The 26,695-nt window shown below is 32.3% G+C and overlaps 2 protein-coding genes across 6 annotated transcripts; both read right to left on the bottom strand.

Moving 5' to 3' along the window:
* Positions 1–262: 262 nt before the first annotated feature.
* On the bottom strand, positions 263–13,099 carry LOC108996291. 5 transcript variants are annotated; one of them, XM_018972101.2, is made up of 15 exons: positions 12,530–13,099; positions 10,359–10,468; positions 10,106–10,168; positions 9,826–10,018; positions 9,249–9,353; positions 8,597–8,727; positions 7,899–8,466; positions 7,262–7,327; positions 6,999–7,075; positions 6,074–6,355; positions 4,488–4,827; positions 4,239–4,391; positions 2,234–2,597; positions 2,064–2,173; positions 263–813 (listed from the first exon to the last, which is right to left on the bottom strand). In XM_018972101.2, the coding sequence occupies exons 1-15, from the start codon at positions 12,788–12,790 to the stop codon at positions 625–627; spliced, it is 3,012 nt and encodes a 1,003-aa protein (XP_018827646.2). In that variant the 5' UTR covers positions 12,791–13,099; the 3' UTR covers positions 263–624. The 5 variants fall into 5 exon arrangements, with proteins under 5 accessions (XP_018827646.2, XP_018827644.2, XP_035546387.1 ...); XM_018972099.2 differs by having other exon boundaries at positions 2,064–2,597; XM_035690494.1 differs by lacking the exon at positions 12,530–13,099 and adding an exon at positions 10,837–10,925 and having other exon boundaries at positions 2,064–2,597.
* Positions 13,100–13,700: 601 nt separating this feature from the next.
* LOC108996101 (cytochrome b561 and DOMON domain-containing protein At3g25290-like) lies at positions 13,701–16,263 on the bottom strand. Its single transcript, XM_018971875.2, has 3 exons — positions 15,505–16,263; positions 14,710–14,964; positions 13,701–14,166 (listed from the first exon to the last, which is right to left on the bottom strand). The coding sequence occupies exons 1-3, from the start codon at positions 16,126–16,128 to the stop codon at positions 13,903–13,905; spliced, it is 1,143 nt and encodes a 380-aa protein (XP_018827420.2). The 5' UTR covers positions 16,129–16,263; the 3' UTR covers positions 13,701–13,902.
* Positions 16,264–26,695: the final 10,432 nt, after the last annotated feature.

The following is a 26,695-nucleotide window of genomic DNA, read 5'->3' as shown; positions in this document are numbered from 1 at the left end:
TTTTTAAAAATCATTCAAATATAAATATTTTTTAATTTTTTTTATTTAATCATTACTTAATTATTACAATTTTCTCAAATTCTCAAATAAAACACAAAAATTATATTTAAATAATTTTTTAATTATATAATATTTGTATTCTATTTTTTCTTTTTATTTTTCAAAATTTAATAAAACATCTTAATTTAAATTATTTTACTACTATTAACAAATATTATAAGATATTCTAAATTTCCAAACGGAGCTAAATCATCCTGGAAATTCCCATTTTCATATTCATTGTAGATTGATCTCAAGAAATGGAACTCAAGTATCTGAAGGGTAAAGAGCAACTATTCTGTTGCTAATAAAACTGAAAAATACACAATTTGTACATCCAGGAAAGAAGGCACGGGTTTAGAAAAACACAAACTTTTGTTAGGACGCCTATCCTCCTTGCCTATAAATATTATATAAACAACGGACAAAAATGACTGGTCATCTGATAGTGGAACCTAAACAATGAACTCTACTGGGCCACTAATGGGAGAAAGCAAGGAGATATCGTGTACCCAAAGCTCAATCCTGGAACACATGCGGTCATGAAATATGAAGAGGCAAAAAATAAAAAAACATGATAGATGCTCAGGGCTTCCTCAAGGCAGATGCTGCACCCATCACAACAGCCAAGACAAGGGCAAGACCAGCACCAAGGGAAGCACCCACCTCTGCAGATGTTAGGGAGAACGCCTTGTCTTGGGAATCCGCACTTACATCCATTGTCATCGCACGTTCTCGTGCCAATTCCAACATAAGTCTATCTCTAGCAAGTTCCTTTAGATTGAAAAAGAAAAAAGAAAGTATCAGCCAAAACAAAACAGGAGCCAAAATTTTTGTTCATAAGCCTGTTCCGTTAAAAACAATTTAAAATTTAACAGATCCAGAGAGCATCAAATAAAATGATTTTTTGTACAATCATCTAAAGTTGAAACATGTCACAAACTTGAAAACCCGTGACCTCACTTAAGTATTCTTAGGGCTCGCTTGGACAGAATTATGTGAATAGTAATTAAATAGTTTAAATTAAGATCTTTTATTAGGTTTTGAGAAAAGAGAGAAAAGTTGAATAAAAATATTATAAAGTTAAAAAATTGTTTGAATATTATTTTTATTTGAAGTTTGAAAAAGTTTAATTGATTTTTGTATTTTGTTTTGAAGTTTGTAAAAGTTGTTTTGTCTTTCGTGTTTGGATAATGATTAGGTAATGATTAGATGAAAAAGTTGAAAATTTGGAACTGAAAAGTATTTTATGTTTAAGTGATGTTTGGAAATGAAATATGAGAAGGTTTGAGAATTTTTAATCTCTCATCTCAGTTCAAACGTCCCCTTAAAGTCTTCCATGTCCTAGAATCCAAACTTTATACATTATTACGTTTATACTGACTGTTTTGTTTCTTACAGTAGTCTTAAAGTTCTTCAATGTTCAATCCAACTTTATACTGAGTGCTTTGTTTCTTTCTCCACGGGTGTCTCCTAAATTTAGTACTTTCATCAGTCACTCATACTTCTTCTTCTGCCGTAACAACCACATTAGTTCTAAACAATATTATGCCAACTAAATAAGCTCTACTATTGAAAAAAACTGTTTATTATTTGATAACCATATGTCTAAAGCACTTTCAAACATGTTACATATGTTTGGAAACAATATAAAAATAAGTACTTTTTGAGATAGAAATGACATAAAAGCTGTAGTGTCGTGCTTGTGATAGATCAGGACAAAGCTGTAATTATCTGAAAATTGTATGGGTATTTTCATCCATAGAGAGTTTTTTTTTTCAAATTGAAACTACGTTCCGCATTATCCAAAAAATCACATTTGAGGACAATACTTTTTTTCAAACGTACTTTTTAACTTATTTGAGATTAAAATGAATTTCAATATATAACACCCAAACAACCCAATTTTAACATTATAGAGCTTTTAAGGCTATTTAAGTATTTTTTAAGACCCCTAACGCAACCCAAACAGGCCCTAACACTAATATCCTTGTCTTTTAGTGAAATATGAAGTTATATGTTACCTGGAAAGAGGCCTCTGCATGGCTCTGAAGCACACGGTGGACCAGCTGACAGAGTGACGAGACACCCTCCATTGGAAGAACGATATCTTTCTTCTGGAAAGGCCTCCGAACAAGACTTAGTGGGGCAAAAATAAGTTTTTGAGCATCCATCCTTCCATCAGATGCTCCACCAATTGCATCCCAAGAAGAAGCACTTGCAGCACTGGGTATAACATATGGACAGGAATTGATAACTGCAGTTGCACTTAAAGATACTTGGTATGCCTGTACAACAGCATCAACTGCAGCTTTTTGCTGATTTGCACTGACAGAAAATATATTTGTTATGGCGAGGACACAAGGGATTCCGAGTGATTGAGCCTCATCTAACATAAGTGAAAGCACTGGCTTCTGTTGTGACACGTCTGAGTGATTGTATCGAGGTATTTTATGGGACAAGTTATGCACAAGAACGATCAAATCTGTCTTCTGACTTAGGTCACGAATTCCCATCAACAGTTCATCCCTGAAACGAGAAATCTCCCCATTCAGATCCTGCAGCACCAAAAAACATTATGGGAAAGAAAGTAAGAACACAAAGTCCAGGATTATGCCAACAATACACAGGAGAGAGAAGATGACAGCAGCAAATCTTTAACACATGAGAGTTCCTTCTTAACCTAACTACCTCACTTGTAGAAGCAGGAACTATATGTATACTCTGCCCAAGTTCCATGAATTGGCAAACATCAATGCTTCAACTAGGTCCATTCACCGTAAAATAAAATTGGCAACTTCTGGTGGAACATTGATATTAGGAAAAATCAGACTGCTATGACATTGTGAACCTCCCCTCAGGTTAAGTAGGAAAGAATATCAAACATTTTATATAAAATATGTTATAAGAGCCAAAGTGCATGGGTCACCTCTCAATAGCTTGATCAGCTATAGCTACAATATTCTAAGCATTCAATAACTGAACGAAGATACCACGAAATGTTACTTAAAAATCTGATACCAAGATTGGGTAACAAAATTAGTCTTGAACAATGCTATCATCTCAGGTTCTATCTAAAACAATTTTTTTTCCATATAAACATAATTTTCACTTGGTAGTTTTCTCCATAATTGAGAAAACAGCACAATTTATTGAAGTCTCTATAATTTCTAAAGTGCACATATAAATTGATGAGACCCCAGGAACGTGATTTTCAATTGCTCATTGTAAGTGGAAATAAAAAATATACCAGCAGTTTCACTAGAGAACGTGAATGAAAAGAGTCAAACAAGGCTTTCACTAAAATCTTGACATTAATTTGCATGATTACATTGAAACTAAGGGTATATTTGAATGTTGAGAAGTAGAGAAAAAGTTTGAGAATTGGAGAGAAGAGGTTTGAGATTAAGTTTTATGGGTTTTAGTGAAAGTTTTGGGTCCCACTTCAAGATATGTTTGGATGGTGAAAATTTATGAAACAAATTTGTGAAAAACCTTTTACTTATATAAAATGAATTATGGGAATGTGAAGTGAAAATATGGGTGAAATAATTTTTGAATGAGATGCCTTTGAGTTTTGTATGCTTGGGAATGAAGTTAAGAGAAAACTTGAGAAATGGAGAGAAAATACTCAAAGCTTGAGTTGTCAAACATGGACTAAATCATGCATTCTTACCTCAAGTGGAAGATGGTTCCCATTTGCCTCCTGTGGTGCATTTGGACAGAAAGGAATGATCGGAATTTTAAAGATTGGGAATGCTCTCTGGATTATCTAAAGAGTTTTTTTTTTTTTTTTTAATCTTATTTCTTTGGGCCTTACCAGTAGATTTCAATGGATGCAGTTTCCATGATTTCCATGTATTCATCTCTAGTTCTTAATTAGGTGCATTCTCTTGTATATGTCTTGTGTACTTGCTATGCCAATTTTTGGTATTAATAAAATTTGTTTACTTACCAAAAAAAAATTAGGTGATAATAAATAGAGCGGCCACACAAGTGATTGTGTGATTGGCCAGTACTATGCATATTTTATTTTCCTACATTTAGGGGGGGAGGCAGCACTGGATGTAGGCAACTTAAGTGTTTCTTCAGTTTTTATTTTTTTCTAATACAGTGAATAAAAGATGTTAAGTGGAAAAGAGTTGGATAAGAAATGCCCCATAAAGAGGAAACATCAATTACAAGTACCAGATGAATACCTGCAAATTTATCCCCGCTGTGTCGTAGTAGCATAACCCACCAACAATACCCTCTTGAACATCAGCCTCGGGGAGCATGTTCTCATTATTGGAGATAGTGTTCACTTTTCTTTGACAAAGTATTGACTTAAGAAGAGCAGTTTTACCAGCACCCTACACAGGACACAGGTCATTTAAGTTCCTGCATAATTTACCAAAAACAAAGCAAAACATATTTAGCTAATGCATACATTATATTTATCACAATACCTCAAGGCCAAGTAGCCGGACCCTACGAATTCTGACTTGAACCTCCTTAGATACAGTAGCAAAATCACCGGTGCAGAATATGCGAAAATCACCCAAACCTTCAGCATGGATGATTTTTTCATCATGAAAGAATCCTGAAGTATTTACATGAGTGAGATTGGCAGCATCTGAATGAATAGAAGGAAACACAGGCACCAATGTATCTGCCACTATCTGATGCTTTAATGGCTGTCTCAATGGTGCTCTAACTACAACCCGCATCGTTTGCAATTCTGGCTCCACTTCATAATTTGAAGAATAAGCTGGAACCGAAGGAAACAATTCTACTCTAGTGGAACACCTGGATGGAACAGAGACATAATCAGGATGCATCCCATACCAAAATACACCTATGTAAATTGGGGAAAACAAGCCACATAAGGAAGGCCGGGTATGTTATTTGCCAAGTAAGAAATACAGTCAAATTTATATTGGCTAAATGCATGGCAATTAGAACACATGATGCAGTACAAGTATTGACTATTTTGCACGAGAAATACAGAAGGTAGCTCCTATCAATGATGTTTGTCTCAATAGCGTATTTTATACATATATAATACAATGACCAACTTAGCCATGAACTTATAAAAAAAAATGACCAAATTAGCCATGTAGCAAATGCATATTTGGCTTAGAATGAACACTCGATAATACCACTTCATGAAACTGATTTGGCCACAAATTCCACTATTGTGAAGTAGAAGGCATCATTTGTCAAATGAGATGTTTATTACCAGCAATCTCAAATGAATTGCGGCTCTGTAGTGTTCCCTTACTAAAGATAATCTGATCCAAGGAACTACTCTCAAGTCCCCAGCTTAAAAGAATAAAAGACAAAAGTTAAAATTGAAAAGAGAGAATAGAGTACTGTAGATATAATTGAAACAAAATATTGAACAAAGAGATAATGTACACTTCCTCAATGGCATACTAGTGCCTCAGTTTTTCTAATGAGCGTAGCAATTGGCAGTTTGTAATGATACAAACTGATTTGGCTCAAATTAAAAGATCCTCTCAAATAAATGGTCCCAGCAGAATGCTTAAAAGAATATATATATATATATATATATAGCCAACCCAATTAGTGAAAAGGTTCAAGAAGCTTAATCTAATAAGTTGGAAAGACTTTGCTTTGTCCTATTAAGTTGAGAAATTGAAGTTTCTAATGCTAAAACATAGTTTTTGTTTCTCTGTGTCTGCTAAAAAGGCACCAGTACAAAGTGAAGAGCATATTGGTCAGGTCAAAGCTCAACAGGTGTAGCAAAAACAATGTTTTATCAAGACTACTAAGAAGCATATATTCAAAAAATAAAAAATATATGACAAGAACCACAACCATTGAAAATTAGTTTGCAAGAGTCAGTGTAGGATCCAAAAAAGACACCAGTCACTGAAATGATTGAAGACAAGGATGTTACCAATGACCAAAATATTGCTCTTGCAGATCATCTTGGAAGCACACAAGGATTGGAAAATTCAGTGAAAAAACAAAAACAAAAACAAAAGAGAGGCTGAGGCAGGGTTATAAGAAGGACAAAGGACAATACCAGTTACCGTTCACTTGAGCATGAACAAGTGTGCAGAGATGCAACCTCAATCCAGTGATATCAACTTTTAGAAGATCTCCATTCTTCTCATCAGGTACTCCATTCCATCCAAGAGGAGCGATTGAAGTAGCTGTGTGAATGACTGGAGACTCTACAATATGCCCAAGCTCAACAGAACCTGCAACTGAAAGACCAAGCCACTGCTGTAGATGTGGAAACTGTGGCTGTTGCTCAATTCCAAGGAAAGATGTAGGATTATCACTCATGCATAGGTCATAGATTCTGCACAAAAGATAATTCCATCAAGAATGAGACTTGCAATTCCTGAATTTTCATTTTAATTATGTCAAAAAGGACCATACAGAGTTTGCAAAATTTGGATGTTTTATTAGTTGGCCAGTCTAAGGAGATGTATCATTGATCATCCTAAAATTCATAGCTCTGAGAAAATCTTTCCAAGTGGACAATGGAATAAACCACATCACCACTACAGGATCTTAGTTGTAAAATTTATAGAAGTTGCACAAAGAAAAAAGAATAAAAGAGAAACTATAGAAGCTCAGATAAATTAATACTGTTCTATTTCTTTAAATCACAGAGAACATGTCGGTCAGTAATTTCAGAAAAAATTTTAACCCGCCTAAGAAACTTTCTTTGTCCAACAACAGTGTCCACTGTCCATAGATCCAACACATAATTTGAATTTCAAAAATCTAAAAAGGATTTCATTGGACAAATTGCAGATAAACTAAATTAGTTCAGAGCTAAGTTTTTTAAGATAATAGAAAAATCAACGACATTCAGGAACCTGGCAACCAATGTAACCACTGACTACCAATTTTGGGGCAAAGGGTATACAAGCATAACTGAATGGCAAAACTGTCAAATATAATATGTACACTTTCAGTAATACAATAATTCACACCTCTGAAATCGAGATCTATATGACTTCATGGAATGTGACTGAAATAGTTCCTTTAACTCCGTAATAACAGATTTGACCTGAAAATGTCTTTGCCAGAAGAAAGTAAACAAAATGAGAGATCCCAGGAGATACTACAACCAACTACCACCCATAACCATGACAGGCTGTCAAGAATTTAAGATTTATCCACAGAAATATTAAAAAGCTCGCCAACCCAGAGAGAAGACCCAAGAAAAAGATGGCTAACCAAAGGAAGCACATACCGAGGTTGACTTTGAATACTCTGCACCTGACAGTGATTCCACTGATGAATTCCCCAAGAGATAAAGCTGGAAGGAAAAATAATAGTTCCAATAAAGTCACTAAGATAAAATAGACTCACAAAAAAAGACTAATTTATATGAAAATAAGCATGTGAAAAACAGAAACCTCAATAAAAACAAATTATCATGAACAACAGAATGTAATGATGTCTATCATATTTAGAAAAAGCAACACAGAGGTGCACACACTTCATTTGCAAATGGATTTGGTTGCTGATAAAAGAATTGGGACCTCTCAGATCATTTCACAAGCTTATCATTCGAGGCACAGAAAGGGAATAGCCAGGAATTCAAATTTACCAGCAAGTCAGTGATGTCAATATACAGTAAACAAACGGTCAGGGGACCACCACAAGAATCAATAGACTACAACAAGGCAGTCTAATGACAACGAAGTAATTAACATAAACCACCAAAGAAACAACAAAACATAGATTGCTGGCAAGTAGCAACACCATCAACATCAAAACTTTGATAACATCAGCTACTTTTCCACCTCTCATGCAACTATGTGATTATAAACCATTATAAAACCAAACAAAACATGAGAAATGAAGCATAATTTCCTTATATACACCTGCCCAAATGGTACATAAGAAGGTAAATAAGGCACCCTGCGCCAGTTCCCACCATCCCCAGCTTTAATGTTCCCTTGTTCTGCTAACTTTCCACTTGTTGCTACATCTGGTAGCACTTTATCAGTATCAGAAATTGGCTCAAGAGAAATGCCATCTGAACCCTCCTGGATTTCAAGAGACTGTGGTTCAACTACATCATCTTCAACCCAATTTGCTGCAACAGAATCAGCTGAAGAAGACGTTTCTACAGAGTTAACTCCTTTTTCTCTGTATTTGTTCAACTGTCTCCTCACACTCTCCAAAGGAACAAGCCTCGAGAGTCTCCAAAATGATCGCTGTACAGGACCCAACCCCAAAACCAACTGCTCCCCTTCATTGTCTTTTAGCTTCTCTATCCCCTCGTCATGTTTTAACATTGAAAAATTAGAAGATTCAGCTTCAGCAGGCATCGGTTGAGCCTGATCATTATAATGATGAAAATATGCTGGAGAAAGTATGCGGGGCACCAGATCTTCTGGAATGCAGTAACTCTTGAAATAATGCTGCCAGCCATTTCTATTAACATAACTGAAATAAAATACCAAGATATAAAAAACATAGATTTGTCACCTCGAAAAAAAAGGGGGAGAGGAAAGATATTTAGGACTCTCATTATTCAAAAATAACATATTAGCCAAGAAGATTATTCGAAACTTACTCTCTTAAAGCAGCATTTCCAACTGGTGGCTGGGAGAATGTTATACATTTAATTAAAACTTTATCACCTTCCTTTGACGATGATGCAACGGCTATAACCCTCAAAATGGCGAGGGTAGCTAAAGCTGCAACCTAAAAGGAAAACATGGGAGTACATGACAGATATATCAAGGAATTCTATCAAGGAGACAAATTCATAGAAGAGGTCAGCCGGTTGTAGCAAAATTATACTACATCAATTAATCACACACAAAGAACTAGCAAAACTATAGTTTTCAGTTCCGTTCCGGTGTAGTACCAGGTATATTATACCTCCTCGTTCTATTCCGTTATAAATTCCGACCGGAATTGGCATTCTAGGCCCTATTCCGTTCCGAACTGTTTTAATGGCAGTTTTGTAATTTTTTTGAGTTTGGATGACATTTTTGTAAATTTTAAATCTAGATGGTATTTAGTTAATTCTAAAATCCAAAAGGTATTTATACAATTTTTATTTTTTTATAATTTTTATTTATATATATAGTTAATTCCGAAATGTTACATAGAAATGCACCAGTACTGAAATATTCCGTTCCAGTACTTAAATCAGAATGATCACCATAACGGAATTTAAAACATTGGAAAAAAACTGAAATTAGGACAATCAAACTCACTGCTCCACCAAGTGAATGTCCGCATAATACAAGTTTCCTCTTCTTCTTCTGAGCAAGTTTGTATAGCTCCAAAGCAGGTATCCCTTTAGCACGAGCCAAAAAGCCCTAAAGACAATTGGAAGAAAAAATAATTAGAAAAACACAATACAGATGAGTATGCTACAAGGACCATCTCTAGGATAGAGGAACAAGAAACCTACATGTTAGCATACAAAAACATGAGTGAAATTTATGGTAATTAAAAACAGGACTAGCTGGGGGAGGGGGTGCGGAGCTAGATTTATGTAATCTAATTGCTATAAGACAACTATTGTTAATGGTTCTAGAACAGTCAATGATCAGTGAATTTAGAGATCAATTTACAACTCAAAAAAAAAAAAATACTGCCTGAATGGTATTTCTTTAACATATTTCAAATATTTTGTACAGTGCATCAACACGAGCGTTTGCATGGAAAAGAGCTGTTAGGAAAATGAGAAGATGTCATTTTTTTTTTTATAAGAAAATGAGAAAATGTTTGAAATATACTGATAGAACATGACCAAATGGACCATGAAACTATTAACTGGTATCTTACCCGATGGGCAGCAGGTTTAGATTTATCTTTAAGTTGCTTAGATTTTGTTTTTTCAAGGGGATTCCCTAAGTATTCCGAATTTCCCGTTGGACTTTCATGTTGTTTAGATTTGACAGCATCAATTTCCTCAGCATCTTCCACGGAATCATGAAAGATAGCACCTTGCAGTATATTTGCATCAGCCATGACATCCCTCAATTTGTACAAAACAAAATGAAATAAAAATCATAAAAATTAAAAATACTAATAGAAGCTGATAAATACATTCTGCCATGCTTACTTGTACTGCTTTGTTCCCACAAAGGAAGCAAATAATGTGTCACCTGCTTCTGCCAATAAGTACCTGCAACAAGCAGGATACAAGGAAGGCTATTAAGAATTTAAGAGTATCTATATATATAAAAAAAAACCTAAAATTCTCCTCATCCCCCTTCGAATCCAAAAGATTATTACTTAACAAAATGAAGTAGTAATACGTTGGCAGAAGAGAAATAACTTCAAAGAAAATTCAGGAAATATAGAGCCGAACACACCCGTGTGGAACATGATCTGAAGAAGGTTGCACACGCTCCAAAGAAACAACTTGTCCTCCAAAGTCAGCCTTGAATTTATTTACAGCTCGAACCAATTCATCAGCAGGCCTCTTCATGCAAGAAGGATGGAAACCATTAGCTAAAGCAAAGTCATTTCAGTGTCTAACTAGCATTAATTAAGAACCATTCCACAACCAAACAGACATAATACGGGTCCCAACATTGTCACAGTTTTATTGCATTCTTACTTTGTAAACTGTCAAGATGAACACCATAGACAATTAGCACACATCTGTACGACTGACAGAAATATTTACCATTACATACTACATAGAGCCACCTTCGAATCCACTGAGGGAAAACAAAGTTAAAGGCAATCCACTGATTGCCTCGCGAAAGCCCGAGATAATTATAAATGACAGGTGTCTATGTCGAAAGAAAATGCAGAGACAGTGGACCTTCGCCTTCTTCATTGTACCTGACTGTGGTGGAGAGGAGAGGCCATTTCAAGTGACATCTATTTTGTGTCGTAGAGTAGACGTGCTTTATACCGTTGACATGGGAAAGACTTGATTTGTAAAAGATTTGAGGATGTTTGGAAACAATTTACATTTCAACTCATCAATCTTATTTTTTCTCAAATATTATTCAATTGCAAATATTTTCAAAATAATCATTACAATTTTCTCAAATTTAAAAAAAAAAAAAAATTCAATTTTTTCAAATTCTAAAAAAAAAAATAATATTAAAAAAATTAATTTCATAATATTTTTTATTAAACGTTTTCTTTCTCCTTTCTCAAAATTTAATAAATATTTAATTCAAATTATTTTACTATTATTTTCAAACTATCTTTCTACTATTTATAAAATTTTTATCCCATTTCAATTTCTAAACATCCCATTAAATTTTAAATCTCTCTTATAAATCAAGTCTTACCAGTTGTCATGTCAACTGTATGGAGAGTATGCTTTAGCTTACAAATAAAATTTTTCAAAAGTAAAGGCATGTAATCTCTTTGTATTTTTATTTGGGTCCAGTTCAAGATTTTTCTTTGTTTTTATATTTTATCTTTTCTATGCATGATTTTTCCTTTTTTTTTCTTAAATTTATTTTAACATCTTTCTTTATAATTAACCTTAACCATATATTTATGAGTCGTGATATACCCACCGAAGGTGTAGCTCGACAAATTTTTTTGAGAAGGCGATTTGACCTTTTTTTTTTCATTTTTTTATGTATTTAGATATTATTTTTTTTAAAATGCACATCATTAAAAAAATATTTTCTTAATCGTTAACTAAAAAAAGAAATCTTATCTGGACCCACTTGGCTTTATTTGAATTTAAAATCTACCTCAACTCATCTCATCATTACAACTTTCTTAAGTTCTCACATAAAATATAATAAATAATTCAATTTTTTTAAATTCTAACAATATTTTATTTAACTATTCACAAATCATCTCAAATTATCTCTGAATTCAAACGAGACACATTTTCCTATATTTATTTTGTTAGAAAGGAAAAAATCACAACATCACTAAAAAATACTTCTTTAATCACTGAAAAAAAAAAATTTCCGAACTTACTCAGAACCCAACATTCAATGAATCTAGCATTTTTGTTATTGGTTATTATGAATGTGCGTGGTATATTTCCAAAAATGCTACTTTCTTCATTCAACTTGTCCTCTCATTTTAACATCTCATATATTTTAATTTTTTCTTTATTTAATAGTTAAAAAATTAAATATTAGTATATTGATATATTTTTAATTTTTAAAAAATTTTAAAATGATAAAAAAATATATAAATAAAAAAAAATAAAATTACTAATTTAACCTAACGGTCGCGAGCACCGCTCATTTCCATATCGATAAATATATATATATATATATATATATATATATATATTTAATCTCGAATTATTTTATAATACCTGTATATTATACACAAAAACACAATCTTCTCCAAATCCTCGTTTTCCTTCCCATTTTCTCACCTCTCTCGTAGACCCAACAATCAATTCTCACTGGTTTAGTTAACCCATTTTATTGTATAAAAGAAAAAAGATTCGAGACCACTATTATAGTCTATCCCCTTATAGTTTTATGCTAATTTTTCATTATTCAAATTTCAACCTATCAAAAGCTTCTCCAGAGTCCCATACCGTGTAAACGCACTCGGAGAGGACCATGCAGCAAAGAATGTCCTGCAAGTCCGAGACGGACTCGGCCTTGAGGGCAAGGCAGAGATCGTCGAGCTGCTTCTTGCGTCGCTCGTACTCTTCTGGGATTCTCTTCCTTTGCTCCCTGTCGTCGTTATTCCATGGCCATCGCATCGGTCGTTGCAGCGGCCCCCACGAGGCCTCGAGGATCCTGGCCCGCTGGTTTCTGATCCACGAACCCCCCCTGCTCAGAATGGACTCCATTGGTGCCCGTACGAGAGTAGAGACTTGGGGGATCGAAGAAGGAAGACGAGTGATCCGGGATTGCGAATCTGAGAGTGTATTATTCCAATGCCAATGATCTGGGATTGCGAATCTGAGAGTTCGAAAACTCTGGTAGTAATAGTCGAATCAAAATAAAAGTCGAACTAAGATTTTAAAAACAGAAATGCTAAAGCGACCGACAGTCCTTTTTTTTTCTTTTACTTTTTTTTTTTTTTTTTTCTGAAAAGAAGCTTTCATTCATAAATCAAAGAATACATGATCATTTGTCAACAAGAATAAAGGGAGTAACCTCAGAAGGTTCCTCTCTATCCAGATCAATACAGGCCCAACTTTGCGGCAGCTTCAGCTGCTTTTTTTTTTCTTTTACTAGCTATTAAGAAATTGTTTTTTTTTAATATTTAAAAGAACTAAAAAATTATATGACAAAAAAAATTAAAAAATTTGTAGAGCCGCTCTTTAAAATGAGTGGTGCTACTTTGTAGTCTATTTTTTAATTTTTTTCTTTTTTTCTTTTCACGTTTTTGTTATATATTTAAATATTTTTTAAATTTATATATTTAAATATAAAAAATATATATAAATAAAAAAATATATACTTTCTTAATCATTAAGTTTAAGTTTAGGATTCCAAAAGAAAGGTCATCAATCCCCATTTAGAAGAAACTTTGAGTTTGCAGTTTTGTTGATACAGTACCTATGCACAATCTATAACTTTGGCAACCGCTTTGAAATCAAGTAAGACCTTTGGGACTGTGAAAAGGGCTTTTAGGCGCTGAAGCCACTAGCTGATCAAGAGGAATCCCTTTTCAGTATTCTGATAGTGATGGGTGCAATCTAGAAAGTTTCATCAATCAAACCTCTGGAACACAAGAAATCTATGGCTGAAAGATTGAACAATCTTTACGTGTATAATATCCTAGAGAAATCAAGCTGTTATACACAAACCAACAAAAGTTTGGAAGAGAAAGTTATATCACAAATCAGGAAGAGAAGGATATTACAAAATCAGTATCTGCCATGAGAGAGCGGCACCAAATGTATTTGAACCTAAATGAGCAACTAATGCCTGCCTTCTTCATTGTTGAATCCATCTAGCGCTTGGTGGAATTGCTGGAATTCCTCTTCAAGACTACAATCCATGTAATCGCTTCCAACAAGAAGGCAATCGCACCCAATACAATGATCACAATTATGTAAGCTGATTTCCATCTCTTTGCAGGTTGCAAGATGTCATAACCTTTAAAAATATTGAGAATGCCAAGGACAAGTATGGTGTATCCAACGGCATGGTGGTAGATATTCCAATACAAGCGGTACTTGTGGTCCTTCTTTGGCCTCAAGAATAAAGCAAAGAGCTGTAGAAGCCAAACAAGGATGTTCCATCAGTAGAAAATTAGGCATCACAGCATGTTGCCAAATTATACAAATTCCACCATTTGAAGCCCAACAAGAAGTATAAACAAACAAAAACAAAATACAGCAACATTACTCAACACAACCTCAAACGTGGAGCCCTAACATTCCACAGTTTCTTTCACTTACAAATATCTTTTGAGGCAAAAAACAAAGGCCGAAAACTCTTTGAACTCCAACATTAATTAAGAAAAGAGAAAGTTGGGGTCGACCAAAAGGTTTAAGTCCCATTGGCAAATATAGCATACCTAATTCCTCTTCAATATTTTGAGCATCTAGCAACTTCAATATCCGAAAGCTTGACTAAGGCTTTGAATAATAATGTCAAACATTCGGATAAGAAATCCAGTTTAATACATAAAGAAACAACAATCACCAATGAGTCACTGACAAATTTTTTATGGAGCTTACGACAACATACAAAACAAGCTAATCACCAGATAGCAAAAGATACCACGTTTGCACATTTTGTGAAATGACATTACCTGCACTGTGGCGAGACAAAAGAGGGCTATCCCGATATTGCGGTGATTAGTGAATTGGATTCCCTCTGACTCACTTCCAAGCTTAAGACCAATCCCCCAGCCAGCCACTCCGATTGCATAAGCAGATACTTGGCACAAAACATGAAGATAGAACCATGCCGGATCCGCAGACTCAAAAGTCCTCATGTACCTCGCAACGATAGCCCCAATAGGAAACAGAATGCCCCAACTGACGACATTCAGTATTCCATGTATCTGGCAACCAAGAGAAAGACAAGGCACATTCAGCAATTTGTTAACAATCCACAGAATCGATTAACATAAATAAGGATAAAGCAAGCGTGCCAATAAAAAAGGGTTAAAGCAAGCTTTGTATGTTCTCAAAATTGCAGCAAAAACCTATACGAGATATCAACAAGAATAATAAATATAGCACTTGTTTTATAATCGATGTGAGACTTCCCAATGATTATATCTCCTAATATTCAATAAATATTTGAAGATGAGTTTTCTCTAGAACTTTATGCAAATTAAAGATACTTTCCTCTTATTTTTGAAGTTTTTCCTAAGGGAGAAAAGTAAGAGAGAAAATAACACAACTATTAGACATCCAATCTAAATGTACTCCCACAAACTATCCCTAAAGGCTAAAAGTCTGCAGCTCCTGGGCACGCAGAACCCCCTAACCGTGGAATTTACAGTTCCCAAAACACTGAAAAAGAGAATCCGTTCCAATAATAAAAGAAATGGAAAAAAATGGAAAAGAAATGAAGTAAGAGGGAAAACAAAACCCACATTTTTCATCTTGGTCCTGGAATCCCCTCCGGAGGGAGAGGCCATCTGTTCCCCAACCAAACTTAGCGTGGACTTGGCGTTCAAATTGGCCGTTTGCAACTCATGCTGGTTCGGCAAGCCAGCGGTGATGGAGGGACCCACCTGCCAGACCTGGTTAACCGTTTGTGCATTGCCGGGGACCTTCACCTTGGCAAAGAGCCTCATGACGCCGCCGTCAGACTCGGCACTCAGGTCCCAAACCTCGAAGGAGATCTTAGATTCCGTGATGGGGCCGATTTCCTCTATGTTGTAGGTCTTGACGGTCATGGCGTCGCCGTCGGACTTGAAGGCAAGAAGGGTCTGGGCGCCCTTCATGCCCGTCCCAGTTGGGTTGATGGCCCACGCGATCCAGCCATCGGACTTGGGCGGAGGGGCAATGAAAGCGATGGAGAGGGAAGAGTTGGACTGGTCGTAGGTCCAGTGGAGGTAGGAAGAAAGCCTGGGGAGGTCAAGGCACTGTTTGTAGACGGCATTGTTGGTGAAGCTCTGGGAAGTACAGGTGAGTGAGTAGGCCGGAGAGATTACAAACAGAGCCGAGAGGGAAAGAAGCAGAAAAGCCGAAGCAGAGGATGGATGAGAAGCCATTGATGAAGCTTCTGCACGAGACCAGAGGAGAAAAGCAAGAGAACAGGTGGCGAAGAGAGAGCAGAGAATGTCGACGCCGACGGAGAGGCAAGGACTATTTTATTAGTTGAGAAGAAAAGGCCAAAAAACGCCCAGGTCGCCGATTTTGCAGCGGCAAAAAAGACGAATGACAGGGCGGACACGTGTCTTGTTGATGGCCCCAGTACGGAAGGTCATGCTATAATTAAAATATAAGAAATTCTATTTACAATCTTTTAAGTGGGGACTGCATGTGCAAGCACATTATTAAATGAGATAAAACATCATTTTAGGAAAGATAATTTTATAATTTTAAAAAATTTTAAAATTAAAATAGTCTAAACTTGCATTACAGTTCTCAAATGAATACTATATCTAGCATTGCTCAATAAATATTAGATACACTCGGACAGGCGTTGCATGGTTGTAGTGTATACATAACATATTTTGTAAAATAAAAAATCTTCACAACCTTTTAATACTCCACATTTCATATTATTTTTAATTTTTATTATTTTTTTATTAAATATTTATTATATGAATAATAAATAAAAAATTTGAAATAATTTAAAAAGGATAAACTCAAAAAAAAATTTAAAAAAAATATTAAATTTTTTTTAAAAAAGTATGGAGTGTGGAATGTGGTGGAGGTTGTGTAGCAAAACTCATTTTATTATCTATCTTATATGACAAATTCTATTTATAATTCTTATTTTTTATACATATAATATTTTTGATGTGGAATATTTTCATATTAATTATGTAAAAAATTATTGATATTTTTATTTAATTTAAAATTATAATGGGTCTTACTATGTTAATATACCAGCTTGTATGTAGCAAAAATCAAAAGCCACTGATATTTTTTTTCTTTATGCCTTTTGATTTTGTCTTTTAAATGGACGTTTTATTTTTTTTTTCCTGGAATATATTTAAGAAGTTCATCTCTTATCCAAAATATTTCATCTCGATCAATCAGAATCAAGCAGTTCTTTGCTTTCTCTCTATAATTTCCAACAAAAATCCGATTTCCAATTGTAACAGACTCATAAAATTTCCAATTATGTAAAATTTCAATTTTACTGGATTATGTGTCGATCCTCACTCCATTAGGCCCAAATTGAAATTAATAACCGCCCATTAGAAAAACAAAAGGAAAACAAACCCAAGAACCGGCCCGCTTCAACTCATTAGGAGAGATTTAAGGGTGGGGAGGATATAAAATCCCATCTGGCCTGAGTCCCCACCTTATTTGTGTTGTAGGTGTCTAGATCCAATACCGAGTGTGTGAAACATGTCGTCAACAAAGGGCTTGTTTGGGAGTGAGATGATTTCATCTCGTCTCATCTCATAATTTTTCATAATTTTCTTCTCAAACATAATTTAAATACAAATACTTTTTAATTACAAATTTTTAACTTTTTTATCTAATCATTATCTAATAATTACAACTTTTCCAAACTTCTAAAAAAAATACAAAAAATAATACATTTTCAAATTTAAAATAAAAATAATATTAAAATATTATATTATAACAATATTTAACTTTATAATATTTTTATTCAACTCTTTCTATATTATTTTCTAAAATCAAATAAAACATCTTAACTCAAATCATTTCATTACTATTTATAAACTATTTTACTACTATTCACAGAATTCTTATATCATCTTACTTTCCAGACAAGCCCTAAAATGCAAGGTGGGATGAACAATCGACCTCAATGGTTTTCTTATGATCAAAGCTTGAAAAATAGGAATCAAATTTGAACGAGTAATGTTATTTATTATGATAATATTATCCCTTATGGCTTTCATTATTATTCTCTAGTCATCCCATTATGTGATTTTAAAAAATTATTTATTATATTTCACCTGAGGATAAATCATTTGATATTGCATTAAAAGATGTTAAGAGGATAATAATAAAAAAAGATAGTGAATATATAATTTCAATTTGAAATGGGCATATGATTGATTCAATTTGCTGATTAGAGCTATTCACGACAATTTTAAATCAAATATTTATTTAAATCATATTAAATATATATATATATATATATAATGCCATTCAAGCATTTAAATTAATTTATACAATAATTTTAAGTATGATTTCATTTACAAATTTCAATAAGAATATATTATTAATTTAAATAGTTTCAATAAGCATACAATCTATGTATTTGACCCCATTTATCATCATTTTTGCCTCAAATACTCTTGTGTACGAAGAAGATCAATATTTTTAAGTTATAAGGCCATGGGAATGGTAATATTTTGTGTAAAACCACAAATTAAATAAAATACTCATCCTCCCCTATTTTATTTATTTATTTTTATATTCAATTAAGTAAAAAAAAAATACCCCGTGTTTTTATCTTTCAAAGTTGCTACCTTTTTTCTTTATTGAGTACAAGGATTAATAAAGTAATATATGTTTAGTTCTCTTGTATTTATGTACAAGAAATATAAAAAGGAACTCATTTCTCAAACAAAATAATAATAAAAAAGAGCTTTAAATGAGTTGAAATTTGTTCAAATGGGCTTGAAATGAGTTAGAATCTGATTGAATAGGCCCATTGGACTATGAGCGATTATTAAAATGTACTAACATATACTCGGTTTTCAACTGATTCAAAATTGATTTATTATTTATTTATTTATTTATTTTTAATTTAATGCACAATACTATTTATTTTTAGACATGATATTCATATAATGCCATCTTAAACTATGCATGATATGAGGCAGATAAGGATGAACCTAGCATATAAACACAATTTTCGGCAACATCTTTAATCTGCATTTTAAGCTGGATATGGACTGATGTCTAGGCCCAGGGTCACGCTCAGGAACCGGGGTTAAGGATAACGGTAATAATAGAGATACAACATTTTTCACAATTATGTTTTAAAATAAAAATATTTTTTCAAATGAAATACTTTAACGTTTAACCTTTAAGAGATTCTGTAAAAATAAATTCACAAACTAATATGATTTGATGTGGTACATTAGATCGTAAAACTTCTTTGATTGTAAAATAAATCTAATGTATCATAAGAAATCATATCAGTTTGTGAGTTTATGTTATTATTATAAGTTATTTTACAAAAATACATTTTCTAACAATCTAATGGAAAAATGAATGACCTAGCCTGAAGATTAATGGACGAAGATGTAACAAAATTGGGGGTTAACATTTCAAATTAAGGAGATTATCTTATGTGATGCGCACACTATTGGAATTAAATGAGAGTCTACATGGCAAGTAAATATTGAGGCTTTAAATCTGACCGGTCTGAAGATTTTTTCTAAACGTAAATGTTGTTTTCCACGGGTAGTTTTGCCTAGGCTTGCTACATGCCAGATGCGGGCGGCAGGCATTCATTCTGCAAACGGACGGTAGGTGTGATATATAAGAATATGGAAATGTGTGGTGTATGGTGTTTTATATTATTTGAGAATGAAAAGTTATTACTATTTATAAAGTTTTAATGAGATTTTAATTATATTATTGATTAATTTTTTTAGAGTATAGGTCATGTGATTTAAACCTTCTATTAAGACATTATAAATGATATTAAAGTCTATTCCAATTAAAAATGTGAGATTTAAACCGTGTTACTTATAACAGACTGGCCCAACGAAGACTTCATAAATTTAAACGGTAGATTTTATCATTTGTAACGCCAGGGGCTAGAACCCCATTCGCGGGCCTAGTTTTGAACGTAGAAATCTTGCACATGATTACTTTTCTTCTTTGACTTTTTTTAGCCTTTGCAAATCCCAATTCTCCTATCATTATCTTGTTATGGTCTTCAATTTATGTAATTAATGTGTTATTTAGGTTTCTTCAGCTCTTTGCTATTATTTTGATGATGTTGAGTTGGTAAGCATGTTAGCATAATTTAACATATTTTTTTTTAAATTATTATATAATTATAAATTTGGATTTTCAGGAATCTTATATTTATATTTATACTTATAGTAGACCATTTCTTTTGAACATCTCGAGCTCATTCTCATTTTCTTGGTTTTACAATTATATACATATATTGAATTTTTTAGTAGTTCTGGTGAATATATTATATAACTCATAGAAAATATATTTTTTGGCCGCAAGTGACTATTTGCGGTGAGAAGAGTTATTCGCAAAATAGACATTTGTGATGAAACTCTTAGCTGAAAATAGTTATTTTTGACTATTTCTGATATGGTTTTTGACATTTTGTGACCAATATTTAACTTCTTGAAAATATTTGTTGGAAAATTGAACATTTGCGACGAAGTCAATTTTGTTGCAAAAGGCTTTTTATTGTTAGTTATTTTCGATAATATTGTGACGATAAGTTTTTGTCAGAAAAAGTGTTTTACAAAAAAAAAAAATTGATTATTTGTGACTAAAATATATGATCCACAAAAGTTATATTTCTTATCGCATCTTTTATAAATTATTTTATATAAATATCCATAATTTAAAATATGATAGCGTAAAAATAATTGTGAAAAAAAGATACGTGTCATTTTCCTTTCTTCTCTTATGCGCACGCTACTGGAATTAAATGAAAGTCTACCTGGCAAGTAGTTATTAGGGGCGGTGCAAAGAAGGGTTTTACAGCCGACCGGTCTGGAGGTTTTGTCCAAAAATAATCGTCGGTTTGGATATGCACTTGAGATTAGATGTTTTAAATAGTAGTATTATTTTTTTGAGTCAAGATGAGATGAGATAATTTATAAAAAAAAATGTACGTTTAGATAGTGAGATGAGATGATATAATATAATTTTAAATTTTTGGAATTTAATATGCTTTTTATTGTTTATGTCAAGAATATTTGAGATGAATTTAAAAATTTATAGAGAAAATAGAGATGAAATAAAGATAAAATACTAACTGTTTAGATATCTAAAACCCTCTCGTCCGTACAGACCAATAACTATCTCATTTGGACATCCAAACCGACAGTAAATGTTGTTTTCCAGGGTTTTGCAGTAACTTACACCTTTGTTTGCTTTCTTCCTTTAAATGGTACTTAGAGCATTGGTAATGAATTAGACAGAGTCAAATTTTGGCTAAACTTTAACTAGTTCGCTCAAAAAATAGCTACATCAAATTAGCTAAATCTACAGTAAATTTGTCTATCATTTTCTTGGCTGGCTAAATCTAATCTGCCCAAATTGCTGGCCAAATTATTTTTTGACCTTAAAATAATCTTTCAGCCTCGTGGGAGAAACGAACTCAGTAACTCATGAGTTTGCTATTCCAGAATAAAGAGAATAACTTCGTTTGGAAACTAAACTCATCTCAACTCATTATTACAATTTTTTCAAATCCTAACACAAAATATAATAAATAATTCAACTTTTTCAAATATCAAAATAATAATAATAATAAACAATAATATTCTAACAATATTTTATCATCTCAACTCAACTCAATTCAACTCAACTCAGTTCAACATCCAAACGCACCTTAAAGGAAAGTCTTATACGGTATACGTTTGGCTATTCTAGAGTTTAGAATTTTGGTTTCCCAATAAAATAAAATAAAAACTAAAATACCTTTTTCCCATTTACAAAATTCTCTAATCTTCAAAAAGACTGTTAAAAGATTATATCAGTTGGAATAATATGAACATCAGAAAATTAATGTATACTTTTGTAATAATGAATAAATATTTCAATATTTTAATATAATAGTGATAGATTTGAAAAATTTATTATTTGATATTGTTAAAAAGTGGTTAGCTAGCTAAATTTATAAAAATGAATTTCTTAATCAAAATTTGTCCAAACTTCCAGGCCACTACTAGTGCTCACTTTTTTTCTCTGATATTTTTAACTAGTTGAAACTCAAATCCTAATGTTACCTTTCTTTTATTGTTTTTAAAAACACAAATTGTTAGTAGAGAAGACTTTTGATTTCCAAGGAAAATTTTGAGAGAAAAAATTATGCATATATTTTAAAGTTTCTCAACAAATTTAAAACACAAAAAGATATATTAAGTATTTATTTATTTTTACCAACTTTTTACATATCCAAAATATGTGTTTTTCAGTATTTATCATTGTTTTTTTAAATATATACATTTACTCAAATTGATACACTAGTTAATTCAAAAACTCCCTGAGTTTCTGGTATTCTACCTCTGAATCTCAAAAAATGTAATTTTTCCTTAATCCTGATTTTTTAGTAATAATTTCTCAACGCAGAATGATATTCGTTAATCAATTGTGCTATTAAAAACATTGAGTCAAAGACATATTAGCCCCCAGAAAACTGAACATAAAAAAAATAAAAACACATTTACCTTCAAAAGTAAAGAATCAATGATCCTTAATGGTCCATACTGATTTGAACAAAATACTTTTTTGTGGAAGAACATCTAAAGAGACAAGAGTAAGGGAACCAACTGTAATTATACCTCCCTTTCATTTTCCTGACACCCAAAAATTTTGGAAACCAACGACCAACTTCTTTTCGAGATTTATTATGAATTGATTACTATTCACTCTCATATTTTACATTTATAATTTTTCTATAAGAAATGAAGATATTTTTCATAGGATATATGAATATTTTTCATAATGTGAAATGATAAATAATAGCTTGCTTTCAAATACCTTGCTTTTATTCGCCGGCTTCAAAAAGTTGCGAAAATCAACCCTCCAATACCTTGCTTTCATTCAGCAACATCCAAAGCAAAGGTAAAAAGTGACCCCCTTTGAAATCCCCCCTAGCTTGCTTTCATTCAGCAACATCGCAATACCTTGCTTTCATTCAGTAACATCGCGAATATACCTTGCTTTCATGATTTGACGACATAAAAAAACGAAGGAATAAATTATTAATTTTTTTGAATCAGAATAAATTATTAATTAGTGTTTACAGATCTATTAATTAGTTTGTCGAGAAGATCATGTCAAAAGAAGTACTTTTTATATGTTTACATTTCTTTTTATATTATTTTTTTCACAGAAAAGGATAGTATGATTATTAAATATATTCATCAAATATGTCTATTTATATATTTTTATTTTTATTTATTTTTTCTTAATAATTTATAAAAAAGTGACTATTAATGAATTTATATTTTATTTATATTTTTTTAATGGTTAAAGATATTTAAAAAATGATTAAAGAAAAATAAAAAATAAAAAAACTCATTTGTACTAATGTACACATTTAATGTGCACATTTAGTAGTCACCCTAACATTGTCCTTTTTTCACTAACTTAATGCAAAAACTAATGTTTTGTGTAGATAAAATAATACGTACGCAAGTTGCTCTTAATTCAAAGCTCATTTGGATAGTGAGATGAGATGAAATGATTTTAGATGAATTTAATAAAATATTATTATAATATTATTTATTATTATTATTATTATTATTATTATTATTATTTTGAGATTTGAAAAACTTAAATTGTTTATTATATTTTATATGAGAATTTAAAAAAATTAAAATTATAGAAATGAGAGAATATAAATCAGATTAAGAGTGTTTTTCACTCCAAATGGGGTCTTAGTATATAGTGACAGACCTTGTTCTTCGGTTCCTTATGTGCTGTGGCCTGTGGGTATATATCTAACCATCCGGCCTCTAGGTTCGTTGACTACGAGTGTGCAGTGGGATAATTTGCATTTTGCAGCGGCAGCTTTGGAACAGCACGCGTCATCCATCGGCGATCGTAATTGTGAGTATGATCATCTACTTCGACCGTTGTTTGCATCAGGTTCATTTTTAATATCCATGCATCAATGTAGAGGCGAAGGTCAACTTTTAATTTGATCACCTAGCATTAGGTAACTTTTCTCGTCACACGAGTCAGATCACTGGAATCGCCATCGTAAGATGATCTTTCATATCTGATTTTTGTATTTAAAAAGAGATAAGTGTGGTCCCTTCACAAGACGTCACAGATTCTAAAATTTACTAGAATTAGTCCAAGACTTCAAACTGTAATCCGTCTATTTTCATATTTATCTTACTGCTTTCTTTATTGTTTTCCTTATTGTTTAGTAAAAATTAAAAAAAAAATGAGTTCGTCTCTTGGACGTTTATCTGTAGAGGTTGAGCCCTCTCTTTCCATGAAGGGTGAGGTTAAGTCTCTATTTAGGCAAAGTGCTGTTTTTTAGACGTTTGTCTGTAGAGGGTATCAGTAATAGTGAAGACTAAACCAGTCACAAAAAAAAAAAAAAAAAATAGTGTAATGATAGTACTCCAAATACATTAATTAATTTATAAGATAATGGTTGATACGAGTATATCTATACATATATCTATACACCCCTCCCGTGTGCAAATAGAGTTTCTCTTTACATTTTGGAAGTACTCTCTATAAAGCATAAATTTCTTTTTGGATAAAGAAAAGCATAATAAGTGCTTGGTAATAAAATTAGTTAGTTAGAGAGATCGTCTCCACATTTTGCTACCAAAAATATTTGAAAATATTTGAGATTTTTGGAAATTCATTTGAAATTAGGTTTTGAAAAATGAGAGGGAAAAAATTAAATAAAAAATTTTTTTAAAATAAAATTTTTATTGGAGTTTGTTGAAGTAGATAGATAAAGTTGAAAAGTTGTTTGAATATAATTGTTTAAAATTATTTTTTATTTTAAAATTTATAAAAATTGTATTAATTTTTGTGTTTGAGTAATGATTAGATATTTGATAAAAAGATGAATATTTGAAATATAAATTTTTGCTGAGATGTTTGGTTTGATTTGGAAAAAATCTTGAAAAGGAAATTTGTGTGAAACCAAATATGGCCTAATTCAGTTTTCAAAGTCATAGAAATTTAATTAATTTTGTCAGTTTTCAAAGTCAAAGAAATGTTATCTTTAGAAATAACACAAAAAATGAAATATATCACAATGAGTAATATTATATACAGTCATAAAATACACATATGCCATGCAATCGCTTTAAAAAAAAGTGGAGTCTACTATTAAAAAATTAATTTTTTTTCATGTGGGTCCCATATTTATTCACTTTTTTCAAAGCGACTACACGGCGCTTGCCTACTCACAACTGCAAATATCATTTCTCTACAATAGTGTCTATTTCTATTCTGAGTTTTGACTGACATATGCACTTCATAACTTGACAGATAACATGGAAATAAACATTTTTCCTCTCGAACTTCTTAGAAATGATAATTATGCGGATTGGAGTGTCAAGATGAAAAATAATTTGTTGGCTCAAGGTCTTTGGGACATTGTTGGAAAGGGCTCAAAACCTCCAAAACCAGATGATGATGCGGTTGAATTCGAGGCTTGGAGAGAGATGAATGATGCAGCTTTACATGCAATCCGAAGTTCGTGTGGGATGGACATACTATCTCAAATCAATAAAATTAGCTCTGCCAAAATTGCTTGGGAAATTCTGGGTAAAATGTTCATCGAAAGTAATGGACAGAACAAATTAATACAGATTGAAGATGATAATTCAAGTTCAAACAACCCAGGTCTCTCTCTCTCTCAATATCTCAATATGCACAAACATTATTGAAAGAAAAAAAATAGGCTTATAATTGTAGGGAAAATTGGGAATTTCTCAGTACCTTAGCTAAAGTTAATATTTTCCTCGTTTGTTTTCATAATTTATCTCATCATTATAACTTTTTAAAATTTCTACACAAAATAAAATAAACAATTCAACTTTTTCAAATTTTAAAATAAAAATAATATTAAAAAATATATTTTAATAATATTTTATTCAACTTTCATCTTAACTCATTTCATCTGATCTGATCTCAAAAAACAAACGAGTTATAACAAGTACAAGTGACTTATTTTATTCTTCTTGTCATTGAAATTTGAATCACCATGACAACAGGTACAAATAAGTTATTTTAGGTGATTTAATACGGTATTTGTGAAATCTACATCAATTAGTGCTGAGTACCAGTACTGGACATTGGGTCTAATACGGTAACACCCTCTTTAACATACAATATATATTGACATGCATCCATCGTTTGAAAGTATTTTCGCCTGCAACTATTATTTATCTTTTAAAAATATCTCGGCTAAGTTTTAAAAAACTTTAGACAAGTCATGTTTGCTGCCAAAAAGTAAACTTAATTTTCACTAATAAGGCTTTTAGTAAAGCTCTGCAATTGAAAGCTCTACTACGCAATCCAAAACATGTTAACCCAATCCCTAACATGCACTTAGTAGAAGAAATTAAAAATCATTTTTCAAAGTCAAGATCGAAAATAGAAATAATAATATTAAATTCTTGATTTCAAAAAATGAGATATATCACATTATTAGTGTCTCTTTCTATTCTAAGTTTCCACTAATATATGTACTTCATAACTTGACAGGCATCATAAACTTGGACAAACACTGTCGTTTTTTAGAACCGGCAAAAGTGAATAGAATTAATCAAAGAGTTAAGAGTGGAAACTCTTCAAAGAACCAAAGTCGTTCCAACTCATCAAACATCTCAGGTAATGGACATGACAAGTGGTTGATCCAATAATTAATGAAGGAAACTCTTCAAGTTCACACAAACCAGGTCTCTCTCTCTCTCTCTAGGA

This window comes from Juglans regia, chromosome 5, assembly GCF_001411555.2.
Source record: "Juglans regia cultivar Chandler chromosome 5, Walnut 2.0, whole genome shotgun sequence".
In the NCBI taxonomy this organism is placed as follows: domain Eukaryota; kingdom Viridiplantae; phylum Streptophyta; class Magnoliopsida; order Fagales; family Juglandaceae; genus Juglans; species Juglans regia.
This window is presented reverse-complemented; position numbering and strand designations above follow the sequence as displayed.

Excerpts from the sequence above, each read along its gene's own strand:
- LOC108996291 (XM_018972099.2), bottom strand. The coding sequence starts at position 12,790 with ATGGAGTCCATTCTGAGCAGGGGGGGTTCGTGGATCAGAAACCAGCGG. Across the intron at positions 10,469-12,529 it reads TCTCCGAGTGCGTTTACACG|AGGCCTGCTGATGAATTGGT; the intron begins GTATGGGACTCT and ends TCTTGCATGAAG. Across the intron at positions 2,598-4,238 it reads CAGCGGGGATAAATTTGCAG|GATCTGAATGGGGAGATTTC; the intron begins GTATTCATCTGG and ends TTGGTGCTGCAG.
- LOC108996101 (XM_018971875.2), bottom strand. The coding sequence starts at position 16,128 with ATGGCTTCTCATCCATCCTCTGCTTCGGCTTTTCTGCTTCTTTCCCTC. Across the intron at positions 14,965-15,504 it reads CCAGGACCAAGATGAAAAAT|ATACATGGAATACTGAATGT; the intron begins GTGGGTTTTGTT and ends CTTGGTTGCCAG. Across the intron at positions 14,167-14,709 it reads TTTGTCTCGCCACAGTGCAG|CTCTTTGCTTTATTCTTGAG; the intron begins GTAATGTCATTT and ends TGGCTTCTACAG.